We start from the raw sequence: 25,555 nt of genomic DNA, 5'->3' as shown, positions 1-25,555 counted from the left end.
GGTCTACAAATTGTAGTAACGCTTTATCTTTTCATATATTTTTCATCACGTGACATAAAAATCAAATTTTATCTTCGTTAATTGCGTCTGCCCGTATCGTGCATGTAGTTATAAGTAGCGAATTCATATTAGGGGGAAATACCCTTTAGCATGCATGTACATCAATTGTTTACAGTATAAAGTGTTTATTGTTAAAAGGTGTCTTCGTTTTCTGCCAGAAAAGCACATTAAAAATCATGTGTGTTAATCTCAAGCTGAGCACTTTATTTTCTGGTGAGTATACATACAATATGTAATGCTTTTTTATATAAAAATTTTATTTGTATAGTAATGGCCACTTAGAGGGCTTTTGCAATATAGTCGAAAATGAAATTGGTGAATTAATTGATGGGGAAATAGATTTAAATTAGGAGGAACCGGTACAATTAATAGATGACGTCGAACCAAATGGCAGGGAAAGTTCTGCCGAAGATTCTGATTGTGATGAATCCGTTAAAGAAATTAGCAGAAGGATTGGACTCGGCAAAAAAGTTAGGAAGTTATTTTACAGATAATGTATTTTATGGAAAATCTGCGAGACAATTGAATATTTGTTTAGCTCCATATTACAAACTTAATAAAAAATTGCAGTGGTAAGCAAGGTCTCATTACAGACTTCTTGATTATTAAACCAGCCAAAGTATGCAATGAGAATTATACAAATGATGTTCAAGAGATTTCAAGTGATAACAACGTCTGGCCACTCATAAATAAAGAACATCTATGAAATGTTCATTTTGAAGACAGTGATGACGATTAAAATATGCACTTTATTTTATTTTACCTAAAACGTTTATGTATTATGTGCAATGAAGTTTACGTACAATTCATAATTTTTATAAGTTTATACTATGTATTTGTGTCATAGTTTATGTTTTCTTAACTTACATGAATTCTATCTATCCCAATGGCTTTAACAGGCCTTTAAGGCCCACAACCTTCCAAGCATGCTTGGATTTCGTAACCGAAATACGAGGATAGAATGGTCACTCCTATGCCTCAAGGTATTCTTGGCTGTATCCCTGTGTGTTCAAGGGGCCGGTTTGCCTGCTTGCGGGATGAAAAACACCAGATAAACTGGCGGAAAAAACCCTACTGCCCGCGCCCAAGACCGGCTAACTTGGCTATGGCTGAGGAAGATCCTTCAGCTCCTCACGTCTCCGACGGGAATCGAACCTAGGACACTCCTTCCCCAGGCATATGGTTGCGAAGCGCAAAGCCACTAGGCTAACCGCGCGGACTAACTTACATGAATTACCTGAATTAAATAAAAATATTTTTTGTTGGATATGTCATTGTTGTTTATATAATTAAAAAAAACTCGTTACATAACCCCACTTTTTCTATGTGATCTGAGTCTCATATAACGCGATTTATATAACGCAGCATTTCTGTGGAACCTAACATCAGCATTATACAAGGGTTACCTGTATAGAGAAAAATGTAAGAGAGCTAAGCGATGTGTAAAATTAGCTTAAACAAAGGTTATAGAAAGACTTTAGTAAGAATACAGAAGGTAAATATCATGAAAGTGGTACAATGTTCTAGAGGCTATTGAAAAAGCTTAGAAATGGAGGAAAGATTACTGTAAAAGGAATCAGAGATAACAAAGATAACAAGGAAACTGAAGATATACTAGATGTTTGGAGTAATTACTCTGAAAGACTGTTAAATAAAAGAAGTGACAGAATGGTCGTATAAAATATTCAAGAGGAATGCAAACAAGATTATATAATAATACTCGAAGTAGTAAAAGCACCACAAACTAGAAATGTGGAAAGGCAGCTAAAGTAGATGATATTCAACCAGAAATGCTCAAACATGAAAGTATAAAAGTTTTATAGTGGTAGCAATGCATAATTCAGAAGGCACAGTCTGAAGGTTGAATTTTAAATTACTGGAAAAGGGCTCTCAGTACTCATCCGTAAAAAAGGAAAACAGATAAGATATTGAATGAGAATTACAGAGGAATTTCCATAATGAGGGTTCCAGGCAAGTTTTTTGCAAGCAGATATGAGAAGTAGCTAAGAAAAATTATGCAAGAGAAACTTGGAGAAGCTGCATAAAAGCTACATAGGGTTTCTCAGGATCAGATTTTTATATAACAAATACTTGAGAAATCATGGAAATCTCTTCAAAACACTAACAATTATATGATGTAAACAAGACATTATATTGAGCAATACATAGCTTATCTTTAAGCTATAAGACAGTAGTTAGAATTGAAATGAGTCAGCAAGATGATGTGATGTATAATCAGATGTAAGACAAGGGTGCACACTATCTCCACTGCTTCTCATCATCTACATGAAGGAAAGTGTCATTAAACAAGATATCAAAATTTTGTATGCAGGAATCCTTAACAAAATAGATTAATTTTTGTAACAAATTTGTTATTAAAATCAGCAATCAAAACAAAAACAAGGAACACTGAAAACATCAGATGCATCCTGAATGGAGAATATCTTTAGAACAATAAAGCATTTCAGCTACTCAGGCACAATTTAGTGAAGATGGCAAAATAAAAATAGAAAAAGATAACTTAATAAGCAATGATGGTATGGTGGGAAATCAAATGAATACATTTACAGGAGTAAGGGAGCTATTAGTCAAAACACTAAACTAGATGTATACAAGATGGCGTTAAAACTAATTTTAACTTATGAATCCGAGAGCGGTTAGAAATAAATCAGAAGATCACAGACTACGGAATACAGATATGAGAGTTGAAGAAAAATTAAGAGTGAAAAGATGGCATCAATGGAGAATCTTATTAAATGTGAGGATATTATGCAGGAACTTATGTTGTTAGCATTTGGGAATATGTGAGCAGAACTAATTTCAGGTGGTATGGAGACTTAAACAAAATGGAAGAGGAAAAGGTGTTTGATGGCAATAAGCAGGAAAAAGACCCTAACCACATCAATCACCAGCCTGGTTGACTGAGCAGTTAGCGTACCACTCTCCAACCAACAGGCTACAGGTTCGAATCCTGCTGTGGGTATGGATGTTAGTGACTGTCCTTAGGTGGTAGACGAATTTCATCGCCCGCTGTGAGACCACCATCCTACTTATTGGAGGTTTGAAGTGGCTTGATAAAGTTCCATGTTTGGTCTATAGAGTAGAGTTTCTGGACCATGTAAAAGAAATTAAAATATAAAAAATATATAAAAATTGATAAAAATAGAAGGAAAAAATATTCTTAGTCCATCCCAGAACAAAATGTGCTATAGGTTTGCAAATAACCTTTTATGGGTTGGAGCAAGATAAAAAAAAACACCAATATCTAGTTGGATTGATGCCATTAGGAGTGCCTTAGTAGAACAAAATATAACATCTCACAAATATTAGAGTGCAGCCAGACTAATCTGGAGTAAAACCATAAGAAGTTACTAATAATGGAAGCTTGTAATGAGTACTATAATAGTCCTGGCTACCTCCTAAGGATTCGTATCAGGAGTTTGTTGATAATGATAAGAGTTTTAATTTGGTGAGTAGCATAATTATATATGAGGCTGCATAATAAAACTGTTTTGTAAATATAGTGTTTTTCAAAATTATTCACAGAGAAAATTAATTTTTTAAGAGGGCAATAATCCAGCATATGACTTTTTAACAGGAATGTACAGGAAACCTCGCTTAATGCGATTAATTAATCGATCAATTAATGCACGCTAAGTGATTATCGCATTAAGTGAATAAAATAAACAATAGGAATAATTATAATTTATTCATCAGTTAATGTAAATTTGAAAAAAAATTACAATATAAGCTATATTAGATGATGTTAGAGGATAAAATCATCAAAGTTAATAAAAATCAATTGCTTAAATTTTTATTTGATGCCTAAACATTTGATTGAGCTACTTTTTTTGCAAAAAAATTAAGTAAAGATGTTTGAATCGTGCTTGACGTTTTCATCTTGTCATAATTTGGGATAGCTGGTGAGCACTTTATCAAGATTTCAGCAGACTTCGAAGCTTCGTTCCATATCAGGATCAGCATCAAGCAAAATTTCATTAGCATACTCAATGTGATTGAAAACTAGCTCAAGTTCTATTGTACTTAGCTTCTTAGTCATAACATTCTCCTCTTGTTCACACTCCTTAGTGTTCTTCCAGTTGAAGGAGATCATTGTCGCTTAAATGTTCTGAATGGGAATTGAGCAAGTTTCTCACATCTTCATTATTCAGTTCATTAAATCCAAGTTTGAGTAGAGCAATCATAGTACCCATATATAAAAAGGGAAATAAAACTGAATGTGAGAATTACAGAGGTATTTCTCTACTGAGTGTTCCTGGTAAGATTTATGCAAGTATACTTAAGAAACGGTTGAGAAGGTAAAAGAAAAGCTTCGTGAAGAACAAGCTGGTTTCAGGCAAAATAGAGGCAGTCAGAATTAGATTTTCATTTTACAATAAATTGTTGAGAAATCATATGTTATATGTTGAGGAATATAACAAAGATCTGTATTTAGGTTTTGTAGATCTGGAAAAGCCATATGACAGGGTGCCAAGAGAGAAGCTATTCAATACACTACAGTTATATGGTGTCAGTGGGACATTATATCAAAGACATACTTAGTCTTTATTTGAGTTGTAAGTCAGCAGTTAGAACTGAAGGAAGTACAGGAAGATGGTTTAATGTTAAATCTGGTGTCAGACAAGGATTATTCCCTCTGTTAATCATTATCTATATGGATCACATTATGAAGGAAAGTTGTATTAAACCTGATATCAAAATTGGAGATGTTAATCTCAGCTCTTTGCTTTATGCAGATGATGTTATACTTCTAAATAAATCTGCTACAAATCTGGAAGATTCTCTGACTAAATTGAATAACTGTTGTAATAAACTTGGTATGAAAATCAGCAATAACAAGATAAAGACAATGAATATAGATAGAAGCATTGAAAATATCAACTGCATTGTAAATGGAGAACCTATAGAACAAGGGAAGCATTTCAGCTACTTCGGCATGATTTTTAGTGAAGATGGTAAATTAAATATGGAAATAAACAACATAATCAACAAAGGGATGGTAGGAAGTCAACTGAATAAATTTATATGGAATAAGAGAGAAATTAGTCAAAACACTAAATTAGCTGTATACAAGACAGTGTTCAAACCAGTTTTAACTTATGGATCTGAGAGCTGGGTTAGAAGTAAAACACTTGACCAAAGACTAGAGACCGCAGATATAAGAGTCCTGAGAAAGATTAGAGACGTTAACAGATGGCATCAATGGCAATATCATATTAAAATCGAGGATATTAGAAAAGAACATGACATTGTCAGCATCCAGGAATGCGTTTGCAGAGCTAATCGCAGGTGGTATGGTCACTTAAACAGAATGGGCGAGGAAAGGTTGGCAGGAAAACGACACAGAGGAAGACCAAGATATAGGTGGATTGATGCGGTACAAAGTGCCTTAGAAAATAGAAATATAAGATCTGATAATGTTGGAGTCTTGACAAGTAACAGACTGATTTGGGGGAAAATTGTAAATAGGAAGTTAGTAATGATGTAAATTTTTCATGTAGTACTATCATATCCTGTACACCCCTTGACGTCAATTAATCATCATCATCATCAAATTCCATGGTAGGAATTTGATGATGATGAATAAATCTAAGTTTACTGACAGGTAAGAGACTTATTTGGAGGAAAATTGTAGATAGAAAGTTAGTAATGATGTAAATTTTTCATGTAGTACTATCATATCCTGTACACCCCCTTGAGGGTACATGGCAAGAATTTGATGATGATGATGAATAAATCCAAGTTTTTTTCCAATTGTGCTGATTTCTGCAATAATGTTAAATCTTGGATTTTACACATGATAAACTAACATAGGCTTCAATTTAAAGTCGCCTTCTGCATTGCCTCCTAATAAAAGCGTAAGATGATCTTTAAATAGTTTGTATCCTGGTTGAGATGCTTTAGTTTTAGCTAGGGAAGTTTTTCTTCCAAAAGAGACCAATTTCGCTCATGTTGAATATTCGCTGATGGTCATAATCACCGTCCTGAATTATTCTTTGCAATTCTTCAGGAAACTTGGCCAAAGAATCTTTATCAGCCAGCAGATTCCCCAGTTATTCTTATGTTATGCAGTCCAGTTAGATTTTTAAAATGATCAAACCATCCTAAACTCGCAGTAAAGCTTTCACATTTCTCTTGAAATTTGGTCTCTTTCAATGAGGTAAAAATATTGAGAGCTTTTGCCTGAATATTTTCTGTATTAAGAGGTGCAATGGATAGAAGACATTCCATCTTGATTATTAAATGGCTTCTATTTCAGGCGATCTGCATGCTTAAAGAAGAAGTAGCAACTTTTCCTTGTAATTTGTATTCTTTGCTGGTATTAATATAGTCCGAACTGTAGACTTGCATAATCCCAGGTCTCGCACAATCATATTATTAACACCACTTTCATTGATCTTAATGACTTACAGCTTTTCTGCTCGCTGCAGATTGGCGACAAAAAATTTCTCGTAACCAAAGCTTCGCATAACCTAAAATATCGTGTTAACTGATTAATCACTTGCTTAAAGCAGAAAAGAGTATCATTTTACTCAATCACTAACTGATTATCGTGCATATTGAATTCACGTTAATGAAGGTTTTTCCTGTATTAATAAAATTCATTAATGAATATAAATTGTCTTGTTTGAGCTGGAATTAATTCTGTTTGATACCCTGGCAGCATTCTGGTAGGTGCAATGTTAAAATCAAATGAATGAGATTGACCTTGCGAAAGGCTATCTGACTTGGACTCTCTGCTTTTTTGATCTACTGTGGCTCAAGATTTCCTTATCTCACTCATTTACTGCATTAATTTATCACTCCACTAATTATGATAACCATGCTGTCCTTTTTTGACTAATTAATGCTAAAAGTTGATTTCACACAATATAATTACTTGAATCATTTGCCATCAGTCATAATCTATCACAAATGGTTAACCTACCAACTGGAATATATGATAACCCACATCATTCTTCCAACACTCTGGATCTTATCTTAGCCAGCTCTTCCATCAAATAGACTGAGGATGTCTGTTCTTCACTTGGCGACTATAACCATAATTTTTACCAAGTCTCCTTTTTCCACAGATTGTTCTCCTCCCAACCAATCTCAGATTCATACCCTATGGCACTATGATGGTGCCAACTGGGATGACTTCTGGAATTTTTGTTCTGTGTTTCTATGGTTAAGATTTTCACTACCCTGATCCAAACATCTGAACTGAACTAATAACCAAAGTAATCCTTGCTGGAACAGGGCATCATTCTGATTTCACTGTAAACCCCTGACTCTTATCCAAGCTCTGGTTCTCTAAAAATGTGCCTCTGCAGTCCATGAAAAATATGCAGCACATATTCAATGACTTAAATCCAAAACTCCAGCTTCTCATTCGGCTTACATTGCAGCCTGAAAAGGTATAAAAAAAAATCAACAATTCCAAAACAGACTTCATAAGAATGGAATGCAATAACTTGCTTCTTGCTCAATTGGAAGTCAAGACTTTTGGCCCATCACCAAGACTGATGGTGTAACTTCTGCTCTTTCTTGTTTCCACATTATTTCTCTTCTGCTCAACTCCCTCCTAAACTATTTATAAGTTTAAATCTCACCAACCTTAGCATTCTTCCCAGATTTCGGCTGGTGAATCCAAAACCTCCCAGAAAAGAAATCAAAAGCCTGAAATATGGAAAGGCAGCAAGAGTAGATGATATTCCACCAGAAATGCTCAAGTATGAAGGTATAAAAGTCTTGCAGTGGCTGCACTACATAGTTTAGAAAGCCTGGACAGAGGGACAAATTCCAGATGATTGGATTAGAGCTCTCATAGTATACAAATATACAAAAAAGGGAAATAAAACTGAATGTGAGAATTACAGAGATATTTCCCTACTGGGTGTTCCTGCTAAGATTTATGCAAGTATACTTGAGAAATGGTTGCGAAGGATTATGAAAGAGAAGCTTGGTGAAGAACAAGCTGGATTCAGGTCAAATAGAGGCCGTCAAGATCAGATTTTCACTTTACGACAAATAGTTGAGAAATCGTGGGAACATAACAAAGATCTGAATTTAAGTTTTTAAAAACGAGGATATTAGGAAAGAACTTGACATTGTTAGCATCCAGGAATGTGTTAGCTGAGCTAATCTCAGGTGGTATGGTCATTTAAACAAAATGGAGGAAAGATTAGCAAATTCTCTGTTCTCTGCCCAGAAAAACGACCCAGAGGAAGTCCAAGATATAGATGGATTGATACAGTAAAAAGTGAACTTAGAAGAAAGAAATATAAGATCTGATAATGTTGGAGTCTTGACAGATAACAGATTAATTTGTTGGTAAATTGTTGATAGGAAGTTGTAGTACTATCATAATATCCTGTATACCCCCCTGCAGGATACATGTCAGGAATTTGCTGATGATGATAGTAATTTTATAGTTCATGTTAGCTTTTTTTTTTGTTGTATTTTTTATGTCATTCTAACTCAGAAGAATCTACAAGTATTAATGGCAAAACTAATTAGTTTCATTATATAAACAAATAAACCCGTTGTATTTTCTGTTATAATGATCATATATGTTAACATGAAATTTAATATAATGTTTTTGATTTTTAATAAAAGGTGTATTTCATGCATATTATTGTACAGTCAGTTCGTGTCTATGGTTGGAACAATCAGGGTTTAAGTGTTGCACAAATGCCAAGCACATTTATGTAGACTTCAACTGAAGATTAATTATTCTGCCTCACTTTTTTTCTCCGAAAGTTAGGTTTTTCCTCTATGCAAAAATCAGCAAAAAAACTCATACACTGCAGAAAAAATAAACCATGATGACAGAATTAACCACCCCATCATTACCAAAATTAGGTTTACAAAAAGCAAAGTTATTTGGCTAAAACCGGCCACTGGTTCTAATACATCAAGAAAAATGGGATGCGAAATAAAACAAAACTGCTGTGTTCAGCTATTGTTACTTCCTAAAAATATTCTGTTTCTTCCCTTCCCTTAAATGCATGAGAGGTTTACAACATTCTGTAAGTGGAATTCAGATTAATGGAGTAAATAAAAAAAGCTGTAATTGTTATCTTGGTAAATTGAATAGCAAGTGTGGATATAGCTGCTACTTTTCATATTGACCAGGTTTGTTTTTAGCTTTGAGTCTAATACATAAAATCATTCCAATCTTGTAACCTATTATAGCTTAAGTAGATCAAAAATTGTATAACTCACTATATTTGAACCCACAGGTCCTCATATCTCAGTAAGAGGTATATATTTACATACCAGGCTTTTACTGTATTAATTAAAAGCTAACTATATCTTAACTTCAACATACATTACCTTTTCATCGCAATTTCTGTCTAGTAAATTAGTTATTTGCTTTATTTCAGAAACTTTCTTTCCTTTATCTGCATATAACAATGTTTCACATTCTGGGAAAGAATCATTTTTCTTATCTGAAGGAACTTCCTTTTTAAAATACAGAGAATCTGAGGATGAGCTATTTAGTGCTGATGACAGAAATAACAACTGATTAACAATGTGAGGTGAACCAAACGTTATTTCTTCATGACAAATATCCTGTCCTTGATTAACTGTAAGGTGATTAGAATTTTTCATGGCAGTAGATGTGGAACAAAAATTTTCTGTATATTTTGAAGAGAATAACATTTGAGATATATCACGTGGGATAGTTTGTTCACTCTGCTGCTGTGGTATCTCTTTCAATATATTTTGCATTTTAGGTTTAGATCCTAAATTCTTGTTAACTTCTGAAATGGTAGAGCTTGAAGATACTGAAGGACTTGTAGTAACTGCATTGTTGATTTCAATATTTTTTATGGATGAGTTACAGAGAGACAAAATGCTATTACTGTCGTTATTATTATTATTTTGGCAAGAAACCTCAGATGGTCTGCTTTCATCTAAATCATCTGAAAATACATGATGAGGAAAACAAACCATATCAGTAGGCACTTCTTTAACATTATAAAACTGTGACTTACAGTCTGTACAATCATTACAAGATTCTATACTCTCTGCATCATGATGATCTTTATCAGCCCACATAACTGTTTTTAATTTCTTATGATTAGAATCTGAAATCTTCCTTTGGAAATTCTCCATATGACAATCACAGCTCTTATTTTTCTCTATTTGTGCAAACAAAGGAGACTGTGTGGCAATATTTGTATTTAAGCTATGTTTACTTAAATTTGATTTTAGCTGTTGATGAAGTTGAGCTTCAGCTACACAATTGGTATTATCTTGAGTTGTATCATTTTCATATAGCTGCTGATTAGATTGGGAACCATTAACATGTGACAAGCTTGCACATTTTTCTCTTCCAGATGTTTTAGTATGTTTACCAATTTGAATGTTTGACTGAGAGAATGGATATATGTTCAAAAATTCAGATATACTCTTACAATTGGTTTTATCTTGTTTTTTTGCTAAATCTTGCTTTTCTCTTTTATTATTATATGACAAGGTGCCATCCTTGCTTATTAGAATGTCTTCTGATCTTGAATATAGTTTCTTTTGGTTATGAAGTATATTATCCAAAATATTCAAAGTTGAATGACTAGTTGCATTTCTGGAAAGAAAAAGATTGAAACTAATTCAGATTATAGAAACATAAGAAATTAAAATTCTCATTCAAATATAAAATATGTATACTTTTGCATTTGTATTTATCACTAGTTATTATATTAAACTTAAATAACTTCTCTATACATAAAAATTAAAGTTTCTTCGTCTTGGTCATTAACATCATCTCAACTAATGCTTGGATGGGGGGGGGGGGGGATAATGAAGAGCCACCTTGACATGTGGAAACTAATCTCCTGTCATGGGAATGGTCAGCTAACGCAATAACTGATGTGAATATTCGAAATGGCTAGTTCACTGTGCCAGCCTATCTTTTTACTACTACTTCTTCCTTTCCTGACTTATAGGCCAAGTGGACTGTTCTGAGCTTCGTACTTAACACTAGTAATAATAAATGTCAAATCAAGAACATTTAACACTGTTTCACGAAAAGCAATCAGGCCAACAACATGAAAATTAACAAAAATTTAAATGGAAAATATGATGAAGGAACAATGATAGAGCAGGTAATGTGGGATGGCTCAGTTTATAAAATAATTTTTGGTAATTCTACAGTATATCTTAACTTTCAGTTTGACTGCTGGCCCTTTTCATCTCCTCAATCAAAATGATATTCCTTCACCTGCTGCCCCCACTGATCCATATGGTTCACGATAGTCACTCTGAAAGCTACTTCTAGCAATTCAATCAAGGTGTGTCTGAATTTTACAAACATCACAACTTAAAAAAGTGTGTGTTCACTGCACAAACAAGAAAATGCCAGCAATGAATAATTTATTTATGCACTTTGCATTTTAATTTCTCTAGTTTATGCCCCTTTCTTTCTCTTTATATATAAAGAGAAATACATAAAAAAGCAAGGTGCATAAATTAGAACAATTAAAATGCAAGAAAACCAGACTTCTGAATCAACTTACATTTCTGAAGATACAAGAAAGAAAAGGAACAATAATATAATTTTGAAATTTTTACTTTTCAATGAACACTTCCAGTTTAGAAGGGCTAAACAGATCTTTCAAAAGTGTGTTGTTTGCCCTGTTATGTGAGAGAATACAATCCACATGGTATGCACGCTTAACCAAGTTGATTCATTATGTGTTCACTTGCACTATATCTAACCTGCATAGATGCTGACCTATGGTGTTGTTTAGATATGATCAGTACTACTACTAATAAAATTTTTCTAACCTCCAAAAACAGAGAAATCAAAAAATTTAATGCTATGTACAAGGAAATTTTTGTCTAGAGAGTTACCCTACCTGATGAAAAAGTACTGTTTAACATTTCTAATCATAATTTAACATCAGTGGAAGCAAGCATTTTAAAGAACGGTTTCAGCTTTGCTGTCACACCAGTGCACATTCCTAAAATAGATGTTATTTGCAACATAGATAAGGTCCTTTACTTTCTACCTTAACCTGTTGCAAATGACATTAGATTGATGACTGCAATATCTCTTCTCTCTTCTTCTCATCCTCCTAAAAAGAACATGAAAGGCTCCTTTTCCTTAGGAAAAGGAGCTCTTTCAAATTTAAAGAAGAAGAAAGATATTATAGTATTTAAGGCTGATAAAGGCCATTCAACTGTTATACAACTCTCAGATATTATGACCATACTTAGACAAACCATGAAGAAATCAACAACCTTTTATACAACATGACTATGTAGCCTTCCAGCTGGTTGAACCTCTAACTCTTTGCTGTATGTACCAACTTCTTCCATTCCTTTTTGTCTTGGGCTCTTTCATTCTAGTTCTGGATTCCCATCTTGGCTGTCTTTTTTGGATATTATTCTCCCAATGCATCCACAGGCTACCTTTCCTTCATCTTGAATGCTTGTTTAGCCATTCTCTTCTCACCCATTCTTTCCATGTGTCCAAGACATCTCAATCTGCTTGCTCAAATCTCCTCAACTAGAAGTGGAGATCTATAGAGTTCATATAGTTCTCAGTTATGTCTTCTTCCCCATTCACACGAATTATTTCTTATAGGTCCATAGACTTTTCTGAGGAGTTTATTTTCAAAGATCTGCAACCCTTTTGCATCTTGGTCTGTTATGCTCCAAGTTTCTGCTCCATATATAAAACAACAGGTCTAATGATTTTCTTGTATATTTTTATTTTAACTTTGTTGAAAAGAATTTTGGAAGATAATAAGTGATATTGTGAACCATAAGATCTAATGGAGGCATGTATTCTAGCTTTTATTTCTGTAGTAATTTTATTATCTCAAGTAATCAATGTTCCAAGATATTCGAAGGAGGTAGTACTTTTAAATTTCAGGTTATCAATGGTAAAATGGTCATTTCTCCCTTGATTGTGATTTCTGCATGCATTTAGTTTATCAACAGCAGTTTTGAGTTTTCTAAATGTCGTTCTAATGTCTTCAGCATTTTCTCTAACAAGGAGCATATCATCTGCATATCCTAATATTACTGTTTTGTTTATGTTATCTTTTACAATTTCTCAAATGCATTTTTCTAATACTAAATTAAAAACAATGGGTGAAGGGGCATCTCCTTGCTTCAGTCCTGCCTTAATATCAAAAGGTTCTGATCTAATTCCATTAGCAATACCATGCTTCGGCTGTCAGTGCTGCAATTTTGATTAAACGTATTATCTTATGAGCTATTCCTAGTTCATCTAATATTCCCCAAAGGCCTTCTCTATGAATGCTATCATATGCTTTTCTCATCATCATACGTATCAAGGATTTAGGTCTAGCATGGCCTGTTCCGACCTTAGAAGTCATCGTTGAATCGTTTAAGAGGACGTCCTGGTTTTCTTTTTCCTGATGGCTTGTACTTTAAGGCTTGTTTTGGTAATCTTTCTGTTTTCATTCTTTGAACGTGTTCCATCCATTTATGTTTATATTTTTTAATTTTTTCTATTACTGGTTCTTGGTTTAATTCTTTCATAATATCTTCATTTCTTTTGTGATCAAATAGGGTATACTTTGCTTTTTCTCATAAACTTAATTTCTGCTGTTATTAATCTTTGTTTGTCTTTTTGTTTTATTGTCCAGATTCTGCTTCCACATTAAGACCGGTAAGGCTAATGTATCGTATACTTTTAGTCTGGTTTGTTTTTGAACTAGGTTTGGTTTAAATATAGAGTTAATTACACCTGTTATTTTTAAATATTTTGCAATTTTTATGTTTATATCTTTTTCATTTTCATGTGATTATACATCCTAGGTAGTTAAATGAATTCACCTGTTCTAAGATCTTGTTATCTATTACTATTTTAGTTCTTGCTGGATCTTGTCCTTTAAAGGCCATAGTTTTTGATTTTTCCATTGATATTATCATACCATAATCTTTGGATATCTCATTTAGATTTAAAATAGCTTTCTGTAAGTTATCTTCAGAATTTGTAATTATTATTTGGTCGTCTGCAAAGAGGAGAGTGTTAGTTAATTGTAGGTGAAAGTTTAATTCCTTGATGTAAATTTTTACTCCATTTTATTATTATTTCATTTAAGTAGATATTAAAAAGAGTTGCTGAGAGGGGACATCCCTGTCGGACCCCTTGGTTTATCTCTCTTGTATATGATAGCTCATGATTTAATCTTATTTGTATTTGATTATTTTCATATATACTTGTGATAGCTTTTAGGATATTATTTGGTATTTGTCTTTCTTTTAATATGTTAAATAATATGTTTCTTTTAACTTTGTCAAATGCTTTTTCAAAGTCAATAAATGCAATATGTGTTTCTAAATTATATTCTCTTCTTTTCTCTATTATTAATTTTAGGCAAAAGGCTGGGTATATACATGATCGTCCTTTTCTAAATCCATTCTGTACCTCTAGAATAAAGTTTTTGGAATATTTCATTAGTTTGTTATTTAAGATTCTGCTATATATTTTGTAATAGGAATTTAGTATACTGATACCTCTATAGTTTTTAGGGTCATCTCTATTACCTTTCTTAAAGATAGGAATCACAATTGCTTTTTTCCATTCTATGGGGGGGGATACCAGTTGAGTAAATTTTATTTAAAAATAATAAGAGTCTTTCTTTGAATCTTGTTCCTGCATATTTATATAGTTCTCATATGCTTTTCTAAAGTCTACAAATAAAATATGGACCTACAGATTGTATTCCCATTTTTTTTTTTCTAATATTCGTCAAGTGTAAACATTTGGTCTATTTCTTTGAAATCGTACTTGATATTCACCAATATTTTTCTTCCCTATCCCTATATTTAATGAGTTCAGTTACTAGTCCATCAGTATCTGGTACCTTGTTGTCTTTGAGCTGCTTTATATTTTCCTGTCCGCGCGGTTAGCCTAGTGGCTTTCTACTTCACAACCATATGCCTGGGGAAGGAGTGTCCTAGGTTCGATTCCCGTCCATGACGTGAGGAGCTTAAGGATCTTCCTCAGCCACAGCCAAGTTAGCCAGTCTTGGGCGTGGACAGTAGGGTTTTTTCCACCAGTTTATCTGGGGTTTTTCATCCCGCAAGCAGGCAAACCGGCCCCGTGAACACACAGGTTACAGTCATAAATACTTACAGCAAGGAAGGCAACAGGAAACCACCTTGCTCATAATCATCTCCCTAGTATGGTAGCATATAGCTACCCCCCCCCCCCAGCCGTATGGAAGAAGGGAATAGATAGATATATTTTCCTTTACTTCAGCTAGTCTGGGTGACAAGTATGATCAGTATTCTGTTTGAAAGACACAGTAGGTTCATCACAGTTTAGGAGTTTGTTAAAGTACTCTCTCCACTTGTTTGCTATTTCATCTCTAGCGGGTAGTATTTGTCCATTGCTATTGTTGATTACTGTTGTTTTCATACATGGGATTGTCTTTTGGTATTTAGTTTCTTTACTGACCATTCGCATTCTTCACTAAACCATTTTTTATGCTGTACTTTACTCTGAATTCTGAGTTTTCTGCTACTACTTTTATGCTATCCTTGATATGATTCCAGATGTTTTCAATATTTTCATTCGCTTTCAGTCATATTTTTCAATTTCTGTTTTAATTCCCACTCATATTTTCTTCTCTCTTCTGTTACCTCTAGTTTGATAATACTGTATCTCAGTTGATTTGCATGTGCTGAAAATATTTATTGTTTATTATAACCTTAAGTATGGCACCAATTAGAAAATGGTCACTATCAAATTCAGCTCCTCTGAATATTCTGAATGCAATTCCTATGTCTTTTACTGATTATGATATTTAATTCATGTATTTGATTGAATGTATGACCATCAGAAGATTTCCATGTTTGTTTGTATATATTCTTCCTCATAAATATAGTGCTGCTTATTATTTTAAATTTCTGGATATGGTCAAATTAATTAATCTTTTGATAGGGAATATTTTTCTAGGATTAATTCCAGTTTTTCATAGAATTCATCTTTTATTGACTCTTCTGCAGCTTCTATAGGTGTGTGCATCAATAAATGTTATCTTAAACCACTTTGCTTGTACTCTTAGCTTGCTTATTTTTTCATTAAAAGTTACAAATTCAATCAGTGATAACAACAGTTTTCTCCTAATGATGAAACCTGTTTAAAATTCATGTTTATCAGAGTTGTTTCTACCATAAAGTAGTAAAAAGTTCTCATTCCTCAAATTTTCTTCTCCAGTCCAGTCCATTGTTAAATTGTGAATGAAACTATGTTGTGTAATTTAATTTTTTTCATTCACATTTAACATTGCTCATTATGTATTAATCATGATTTGTATAAAAATTATTTATTATTCCTTAATTTAGGATTACTATTTAAATATTTATTCTAAACTTAACCTACTATTAATTTATTAAGCAATAATATGTGCAGAATTTATAATAACTAAAATATATATATGATGTAACGAAAAGTGTTATTATAATTAATTGTATACATAATGAAAAAGCTGATTAAGTAGCTCAAATATTCTGTTTATTCTTATTTGTGAAAATTTAATGTTATATAATCACTCATGTAGTAGTAGAGCATTATATTACATTAGCGAAATGTTTGCGTTCATTTGTTGTCATGGAGACGCATGAAATAAACAAGCACGAGTCGAAGAAAGCGTGACCTTGGGACTGAAAGGAGAAGAAAAATAAAATAGAAGATTTTTAATTAGAGAGAAGAGAGGAAGTTTCGGAGCGGAAAGGAAGGTAGGATACAAGCAAAGGAAGTGGAAGAAAATTATAAGTTCTCTAGGGCAGAAATTCATGAGAATAGTGTTTAGAAGTGAGCCAAAACATAGTGAATCATATACTTAGCTGCGAGTGAAGTCAGCTGTGTGTTGTAAAGGAAAATTAATGCCGTAACCGGATAAATAAAGAACTGGACATTCAATGGAAAATTCTGATTAGTTCCAGTTAGTCTAGGATTACGTCTTAATTCTATGTTGTCCTGAGAAGAATTATATTGAAATTAATTAGTTTGAGAAAAGTAAACAAGGAGAATTATCAGTGCCTTATTGATGTGCTTTTTTTTTAGAGTAGTGAAGCGTGATTAACAGTAGTTCAGTTAAATCGTTGGAGAATCTTTATTAATGTGTTCCGCTAACGTAAATAAGTTAATTCATAAGTGTGCTCACAATTAATTGATGTATTGAAGATTGTATCTGGTAAGAGTAGTCATACTTGTTTGTTTATTCTAACATTAACATATCTTTGAAGTTCAAGGTCCGAAATAAGATTGGTTGGAATATTGTCTACCTTGATTAGTGCTTCCTGTGAATTTAAACATTAAGTACAGCTGATAGATAGGTGGAGACTGTTTAAATAAGAAGTTTCGTTTTACTAACTTGAGTTAAGAAAGCTTGTGATTTTGAAACTGTGAATTGTATGTGAAAGTTTAGAACATTGAATTGGCATGAGTGACTTAGCAAGATGTATTAAGTTGATTGTATTGTTTCATTTAAAAGCAGAATTCTTGTATTTGTTATATATATCATATATTAAATGTTTTATTTTGTTAATCTAAATATTGTGTTTGCCTGAATTCCCTTTTATTGCACCGTTCATAAATATTCGAATCTTGCAGGAACCCCAAGTGGAATAGTAAATAATTCGGCCTAATAAATGAGGAGACTGCTAACTTAATTAAAAATTGATCCCACTATTTTATATAGACTAATCTAAAAATAGGGTGGCGCAGTATAATTATAAATTTCCCTACTTTTGGATCGGTGATCAATTTGCAATTAGTTGTTATATTGATAAGAGTGACTTGAACCAAGATGGCGGATTTAGAACATAACATGAAAATAGAACGTCACGACACCATCATGTCTCTTGTATGGCTACTATATCCAATCTATATATCTATTTAATTCATGTATGATTTCTTGAAATACTCCAACTCTGTACAAGCCTCTCACATTCCAAGAACCTAAGTAAAGGGGACAAAAATCCCTTATTGCTTTTCAGCCAGTATGCGAAACTCTAAGATCGAAAACTACGATCTAAATGTTTCATGCTGACGAACTGTCGGAAGATCCAAGCGTAAGTGACCACTTGGTAGTGCCAAACCAAGGCAATTCGATGTAAAGGTGGAGCAAGCTCCCTCACTATTCTTGATATTTTCTCATAATGTAAAAACACACAGCTTTTTCATCTTAGTTATAATTCCAAGAACCTATTAGTAAACCATTATTCTAAGGCCTGGTTCGACATCCATTTAAGTCTGTCCGGTCAAGATTACTTGGTACATGTTCCATGACTAGCTGATTCTTTATGAGATGGGGTTGTCGACCTATGCTCAAACCCCAACTGGGTGGACCAGGGTGACTCGTTGTCTGGCCCCTCATCTGTGACCTGTCCAGATGGGAAGGTGCTGCTGGTAGCAAAGCTACTGCTAGTATAGCTCACAAGATCACTGCAATGATGTCTCCAACAAGGTGGAGACATCACTGCATGGGGGGGGACATGGCCCATGAGTCTTAAAAAAAAAGATTAAAATCTATGCACCCCTTAACTCCACAATTATATGGAATGCCCAAAGTACAGAAAATTAATATTCCTCTTTGGCCCATCATAGATAGTATTAGCTCGAATACTTGTATATATAGCTTGCATAGATGATCTCTTTCCTGCTGATTATTTAGACACTGTCTCAACTCAAATTATTTCTGATGGACTAGGAAAATCTACAAACAACTATCTGGCCTTACAATAGGAAGCCCTGTATCTTCCACATATGCTGATAGTGATGTTTTCTTCAAACATCACTATCAGCATATGAGGAAGATATAGGGAAAATTTGAAAATTCCAATTTCAAATCCTCTGTACACTCTAGTGTCCTGGTGCAGGACACTAGAGTGTACAGAGGATTTGAAATTGGAAGTGATCACCATTTAGTCTTGAACAGGATAAAATTGAATTTGATATTGAAAAAAAGAAAACTTGAAACATTTACATCATTACTAACTTCCTATCTACAAATTTCTCCCAAATCAGTCTGTTACCTGTCAAGACTCCAACATTATCAGATCTTATATTTTTTTAGGCACTTTTTGCCGTATCAATCCTAAAACTGTCTCAACCACTACACCGAACCTCTACTACGAATCATCTCCATCAATGCCATCTATCACCCACCTCCACCACTACCACAACTAGTATTTTTTGTCTGTAAATTGCGTGTGTTCTGAAGGGCCAAATTGTCTGTATGCGGGATGAAAAACCCGAGTTTCTGGGAGAAAAAACCTTGCTACCTCCACATGAGATCGGCTAACTCAACTTCGATTGAAATCATCCAGATAAAGATTCCTCCCGTCGCGACGAGAATCGAACTTAGGCCTATTCCAAACGAAGGGCGCAATGTACTGTTGTTCTTCCAATTGCGCTATGGAGGCACTTTTTTCTTATTTTCTATGTTCTTGCCAAAATCCTCCTATGACTTTTGTTTAGTCAGTTTTACAGTGTTTAGCTTTCTTACATTTGTCTCTGTATTCTCTAAGAGCACAAGCTGACTTATTTGCCAGGAACTTTTATATGCTTTCTTCTTTTCCTTCACTGCCTTTTTAACTTCCTGTGTCCACATGTAGTTCTGATTTTTCTATCCTTGCACACAACCTCACCACATGCCTCTCTGGTTGAATCATTCAGCGTGTTCTTGAAAGCTTGTCAGTGAATCTCCAAGATTTGGTTCCTGCTCTCCAACTCTTTCATTTTTTCTTCAAAAATGTTTGTGTATTTTAGTTAGTCTATAGTTCACATCTGAGAGCTGCTCAACTTTTATTCTCTTTAAAACTTTCTTACATGTTCTTCTTTTCAATATTATTATTTCTGTTTATTATTATTATTATAAATAGAGACCTACAGGGAGGCCACATACTACACACACCAGCTATCATGCTTTATTCTTGAATTCATTCACATTGCTTGCACTCACAACATCCAATGGCAATCCATTCCAATCACGCACCACCCTCTGAGAGAAAAGTCTAGCCCTCACACCCTTCTTGGCGGCCTTCATTCTCAGCTTCCAAGGATGCCCTCTCGTCCTTTCCCCACCCTCCATAAACTAAAAAATTCCATCAACTGAAATCCTGTATGACTCTTTCAGAAGTTTGTAAGTCTCAATTATATCACCCCCTCTTTCTTCTGTTTCCTAGTGTCTGCGGTCTACAAATTCTCAATCTGTCTTCATAATCAGTATTATCCTGATATAATTTTTAACACTCTCCTTTGTACTCTTTCCAATATATCAGAATCACAACGGAAACCAGACTTGCACACAATAGTCCAAGTGAGGTCTTATCAAGGCCTTGTAAAGAGGAAAAATAACATCCTTATCTTTACATGTGAACGTTCGTTTCAGCATTGCAATTATCTTTTGAGTTGTATTTGCAATCTTTGACACATGGCCCCTAAACTTCAACTTCCTGTATTAACATACAAGCCATGCTGTATTAACACTCCAAGATCCCTAGCCTCATCAGTGTCTTCTAGCCTAATCCAACCAATATAATACAACACTGGATATCTAATCATGCCGAAGTGAATGACTTTACATTTATTGACATTGAACTGACACCCATTTTCCCATGCCCACAATTCCAGCCTATTCAAATCATTCTGCAAAGACTGCATATCAGCAGCATTCCTGATTATCCTACCTAACTTTGCATCATCAGCAAATAACTGTATGCCGCTTGTCAAATCCTTCCCAATATCATTAATGTACAGATTGAATAACAGTGAACCAAGCACTGATCCTTGTTACCTTAAACCTTGCAGACTCAGATCCCCCATATACCACTTTTTGATACCTGTCAGTTAGCCATCCTCTTATACATGCTAATATCGTATAACCCAAACTCATTTTCTCCAATTTATGCAGCAGTCTGCCATGCTGTATTCTGTCAAAAGCCTTAGCAAAAATCCAAAAGTATCATGGTGTATCCATTCCCCTTGTCTAGTTCAATGGTAACATTGTTATAGAAGGTGAGCAAGTTGCTAAAACATGACCTTCCCCTTAGTAAACCCATGTTGTTCATTGCAAAATAGAGATTCACTGTCAACCCATTTCTGAATGCAGGCACTAACCAATTTTTCCAAAATCTTCACTACCACTGATAGTAATTGGTCGATAGTTGGATACATCGGTCTTTGCATCACCCTTGTGCATGGAATTACCATACATTCCTGCGGAATCTTCCCTGTTTTGAGAGTCATATTAAACATCCTGGTCAAAGGAATGGCCAGTTCAGCTGAACACACTTTTAGCAAATGTGCTGATATTCCATCAGTCCCTGTTGCTGAATTCTTATTCAGTTTGTGCAACAGCTCTAATACCTTGGCCTCACACACCTGCGTTTCTTCATCTAGTGAAGAGGTAACAGTGAACTCAATGTTGCATTCACGAGGTTGAGCGCTTTTAACGAAAAAATGGACACTCATTAACTGAACAACCTCTTCTGCATCTGGAACCCTCATGCTATCTGGATTTAGAAGAGTTATTCTTTCATATTCATTCTTTCTTTTACTTGCAGCATATCGATAGAATTCTTGTGGGCTGTCTTTAGCATGCAGAGCCAGTTTCTTTTCAAAATCAGACTTTGCTTTCTGTACTTGTGACTATTCTAGCCTGCTGCTTATAATGTTCATAACGGACATCATCCTTATGCAAACGGTATTCCTTCCACGTCATCCTTTTCTTACAAATCTCTTGCTTAATAAGATTACACATCCATTTGACTCCTACTCTATTTATTCTTTGAACTCTTGGGACTCATTCTGATATCGCATCATTTAAGTATTATTTAAATGCTTCCCATGCACTGTCGATATTCTTTCCATCCAGCAACCGATCCCATTCCACTGAACACAGTATACTTCTCAGTTGGTCATAATTTCCTGCTTTGTATTCAGCATATAACCTTTTCTGAATGGAACATTGATAAACTTAGTCACTTCCCAAGTGAGTACCGCACGATCACTGTCACAAACTGGAGACAGAATAGTTACTTCTTTAACTGAAACGGCCTCAGACACTATAATCAAATCTAACACTCTTTGACCTCGAGTTCCTTCTGTCACGTGCTGCTTGAGGAAGCTGTCCTGCAACAGCTCAATAAATGCATTTTCATTCATCTCATTTGGATAATTAAAGTCTCCCATTATGATTACGATTTTCGCGCTCATATTTTCTATTTGGTGATGCATTTCTTCATCACCAGCAACCAATCCACCAGGTCGGTAACAACACCCCACTATGTAATTTGTCTTCTTAGATTCCACCTCACACCAGATGGCTTCAAACTCACTGTCACATGAACTATTGTTAGTAGTATTACTACATTCATAGGTCTCAACTCTAACTGGATTTAAGTCATCCAAAATCATTAGAAGCATGCCATCTCCTCTCCTATCCACTCTATCCTTCCTAAAAATACTGTACCCATGATGACACTCGATACCAGTTAGTAGATCTGATTCTGATAGACAGGTCTCACTAATTCTTACAATCTGAGGTCGCAACATATTGACTAAGGCAACAAACTCTACCCCTTTGTTTCTGATACTCCTAGCAATCGTGTATAGACATAATAATCTACATGCATGTTCTTTTGTATACTCTTGTTATGAAATATTGTATATAATATGTTATACTATGTTGTAATAACGTGTTATAATATGAAATTCAATTTTATCCTGCTCAAGACTAAATGGTGATCACTTCTAATTTCAAATCCTCTGTACACTCTGGTGTCCTGCACCAGTTGGAAAACATCACTATCAACAATAACATAGTCAAAGAGACTTTACTTATTCCTTGCCTCTTCTCTCCATGTGAATTTGTGTATATTTTTATGTTGGAACATGGTGTTAGTAATAACCAGTCCATGTCCAGAGCAGAAATCCATCAGGTATTTGCCATTATTATTACCTTTGTTCTTTTCTCCGAATTTTCCCAAATTATTTTTGTATGTCTGACAATATTTTCCTACTCTGCTATTTAGATCCCCAACAAGGACCAACTTTTCCTTTTTCATTGTGTCAGTTGCTTTCTCTAAAGCCTCAAAAAATTCCTAACTTCTACCTTAGTAAAACCTTCTGTGGGACCACAGGCACAAATAAGTCTCATAGTCCAGTTCCCCATTCTCATATTTGTCTACATCACTCTACTTGAGACTGCCTGCCATTCAAGAAGATTAGCCTAGTATTTCGTGTTGAATAGAATGGCTACTCCTTCTTTTCCTTGATGGTCATTGCCTGAATATAACATTTTGTATTTATTGCTCAGAAAGATCTCACCAGTTTTTGTCTTTTTTGTTTCAGTCACCCCTACTATGTCGATCTGGTACTTATCCAATTCCTCAGCTACCTCCATTATTTTTAACATGGACATCTACTCCTGCTGCCGTTCCAGATTTCAGGCATTTTTCTACTTGTAGTAGAAAAAGCCATCAAAAGCCTGAAATGTGGAAAGGCAGCAGGAGTAGATGATATTCCACCAGCAATGCTCAAGTATGGAGGTATAAAAGTCTTACAGTGGCTGCACTGCATAGTTCAGAAGGCCTGGACAAAACGACAAATTCCAGATGACTGGAGTAGAGCTCTCATGGTACTCATATATAAAAAGGGAAATAAAATTGAATGTGAGAATTACAGAGGATTTCTCTACTGAGTGATCCTGGTAAGATTTATGGAAGTATACTTGAGAAACGGTTGAGAAGGATTGTGGATGAGAATCTTGGTGAAGAACAAGCTGGATTCAGGTCAAATAGAGCTGTCAGGATCAGATTTTCACTTTACGATAAATAGTTGAAAAATCGTGGGAACATAACAAAGATCTGTATTTAAGTTTTGTAAGTCTGAAGGAAGTACAGTAAGATGGTTCGATGTTAAATCTGGTGTCCCACAAGGATGTACATTATACCCTCTGTTATTCATTATCTATATGGATCACATTATGAAGTATAGTAGTATTAAATTGAATATCAAAATTGGAGATGTTAATCTTCAGCTCTTTACTTTATGCAGTTGATGCTATACTTTTAAATAAATCCAGTACAAATCTGGAAGATTCCCTGACTAAAGTGAATAACTGTTGTAATAGATATGGTATGAAGGTCAGCATTAAAAAGATAAAGACAATGAAAATAGGCAGAAACATTGAAAATATCAACTGCATTGTAAATGGAGAACCTATAGAACAATTGAAACATTTCACCTACTTAGGCACGATTTTTAGTGAAAATGGTAAATTAAATATGGAAACAGACAACAGAATCAACAATGCTGATATGGTGGGAAATCTGAATAAATTTATATGGAATAAGAGAGAAATTAGTCAAAACACTAAATTAGCTGTATACAAGACAGTGTTCAAACCAATTTTAACTTATAGATCTGAGAGCTAGTTTAGAAATAAAACACTTGACCAAAGACTAGAGACCACAGATATGAGAATCCTGAAAAAGATTAGGTGCATGAACAGATGGTATCAATGGCAATATCATATTAAAAATGAGGATATTAGGAAAGAACTTGACATTGTTAACATCCAGAAATGTGTTAGCTGAGCTAATCTCAGGTGGTATGGTTATTTATTTAAAGAGAATGGTAGAGGAAAGATTAGCAAATTCTCTGTTCTCTGTTAGGTTGGCAGGAAAAAGACCCAGAGGAAGTCCAAGATATAGGTGGATTGATACAGCAAAAAGTGAACTTAGAAGAAAGAAATATAAGATCTGATAATGTTGGAGTTTTGACAGATAACAGATTGATTTGTTGGCAAATTGTTGATAGGAAGTTAGTAATGATGTAAGTTCTTCATGTAGTACTATCATATCCTCTACATCCCTTGAGAGTACATGTCAGGAATTTGATGATGATGACTATGTGGCCTTGCAATGGGGAGCTCTGTATCTCCTCCATGTGCTGACTCATTCATGGAAAACTTTGAAAAAGATTTCCTGTTATCTACAAATTAAAAATCGTCACTTTGGTGAACATATGTAGATGACATACAGGTAACCCTTGTATAACACAATACTTATACAACACGGTTTCGATATAACGAGGTCTACAAATTGTAGTAACCCTTGTTCAACGCGGTACTTATACAACATGATTTCGATAAAAACACGGTCTACAAATTATAGTAACCCTTTATCTTTTCATATATTTTTCACCGCATGACTTAAAAATCCAATTTCATCTTTGGTAAATTTGCGTCTTACCATATCGCGCATGTAGTTATAAGTAGCGAATTCATATTAGGGGAAATACTCTTTAGCATGCATGTTCATCAATTGTTTACCATATAAAGGATTACTACAATTTTGATAGTAATGGGCCACATAGAGGGTTTTTTGCGACATTGTTGAAAACAAAATCAGTGAATTAATTCATGGGGAAATAGATTTAAATTAGGAGGTATTGGTACAATTAATAGATCACATCGAACGAAAT

At 34.3% G+C, this 25,555-nt stretch overlaps 1 protein-coding gene across 4 annotated transcripts in view; it reads right to left on the bottom strand.

Moving 5' to 3' along the window:
• Nucleotides 1–25,555, bottom strand: part of LOC150098793 (uncharacterized) — a 327,468-nt gene that overhangs the window by 117,788 nt on the left and 184,125 nt on the right. For all 4 annotated transcript variants that reach the window (XM_090405506.1, XM_090405507.1, XM_090405504.1 and 1 more), the window contains exon 11: nucleotides 9,403–10,657. In XM_090405506.1, coding sequence (XP_090261632.1) covers nucleotides 9,403–10,657 — 1,255 coding nt within the window. The remainder of the gene's footprint in view (nucleotides 1–9,402; nucleotides 10,658–25,555) is intronic.

Source organism: Typopeltis vanoorti, chromosome 15 (genome assembly GCF_054136105.1).
Source record: "Typopeltis vanoorti isolate ZY-2024b chromosome 15, IOZ_Tvanoo_1.0, whole genome shotgun sequence".
Lineage (NCBI taxonomy): Eukaryota > Metazoa > Arthropoda > Arachnida > Uropygi > Thelyphonidae > Typopeltis > Typopeltis vanoorti.
The sequence above is the reverse complement of the archived record's forward strand: the minus strand, read 5'-3'. Positions and strand labels throughout refer to the sequence as shown.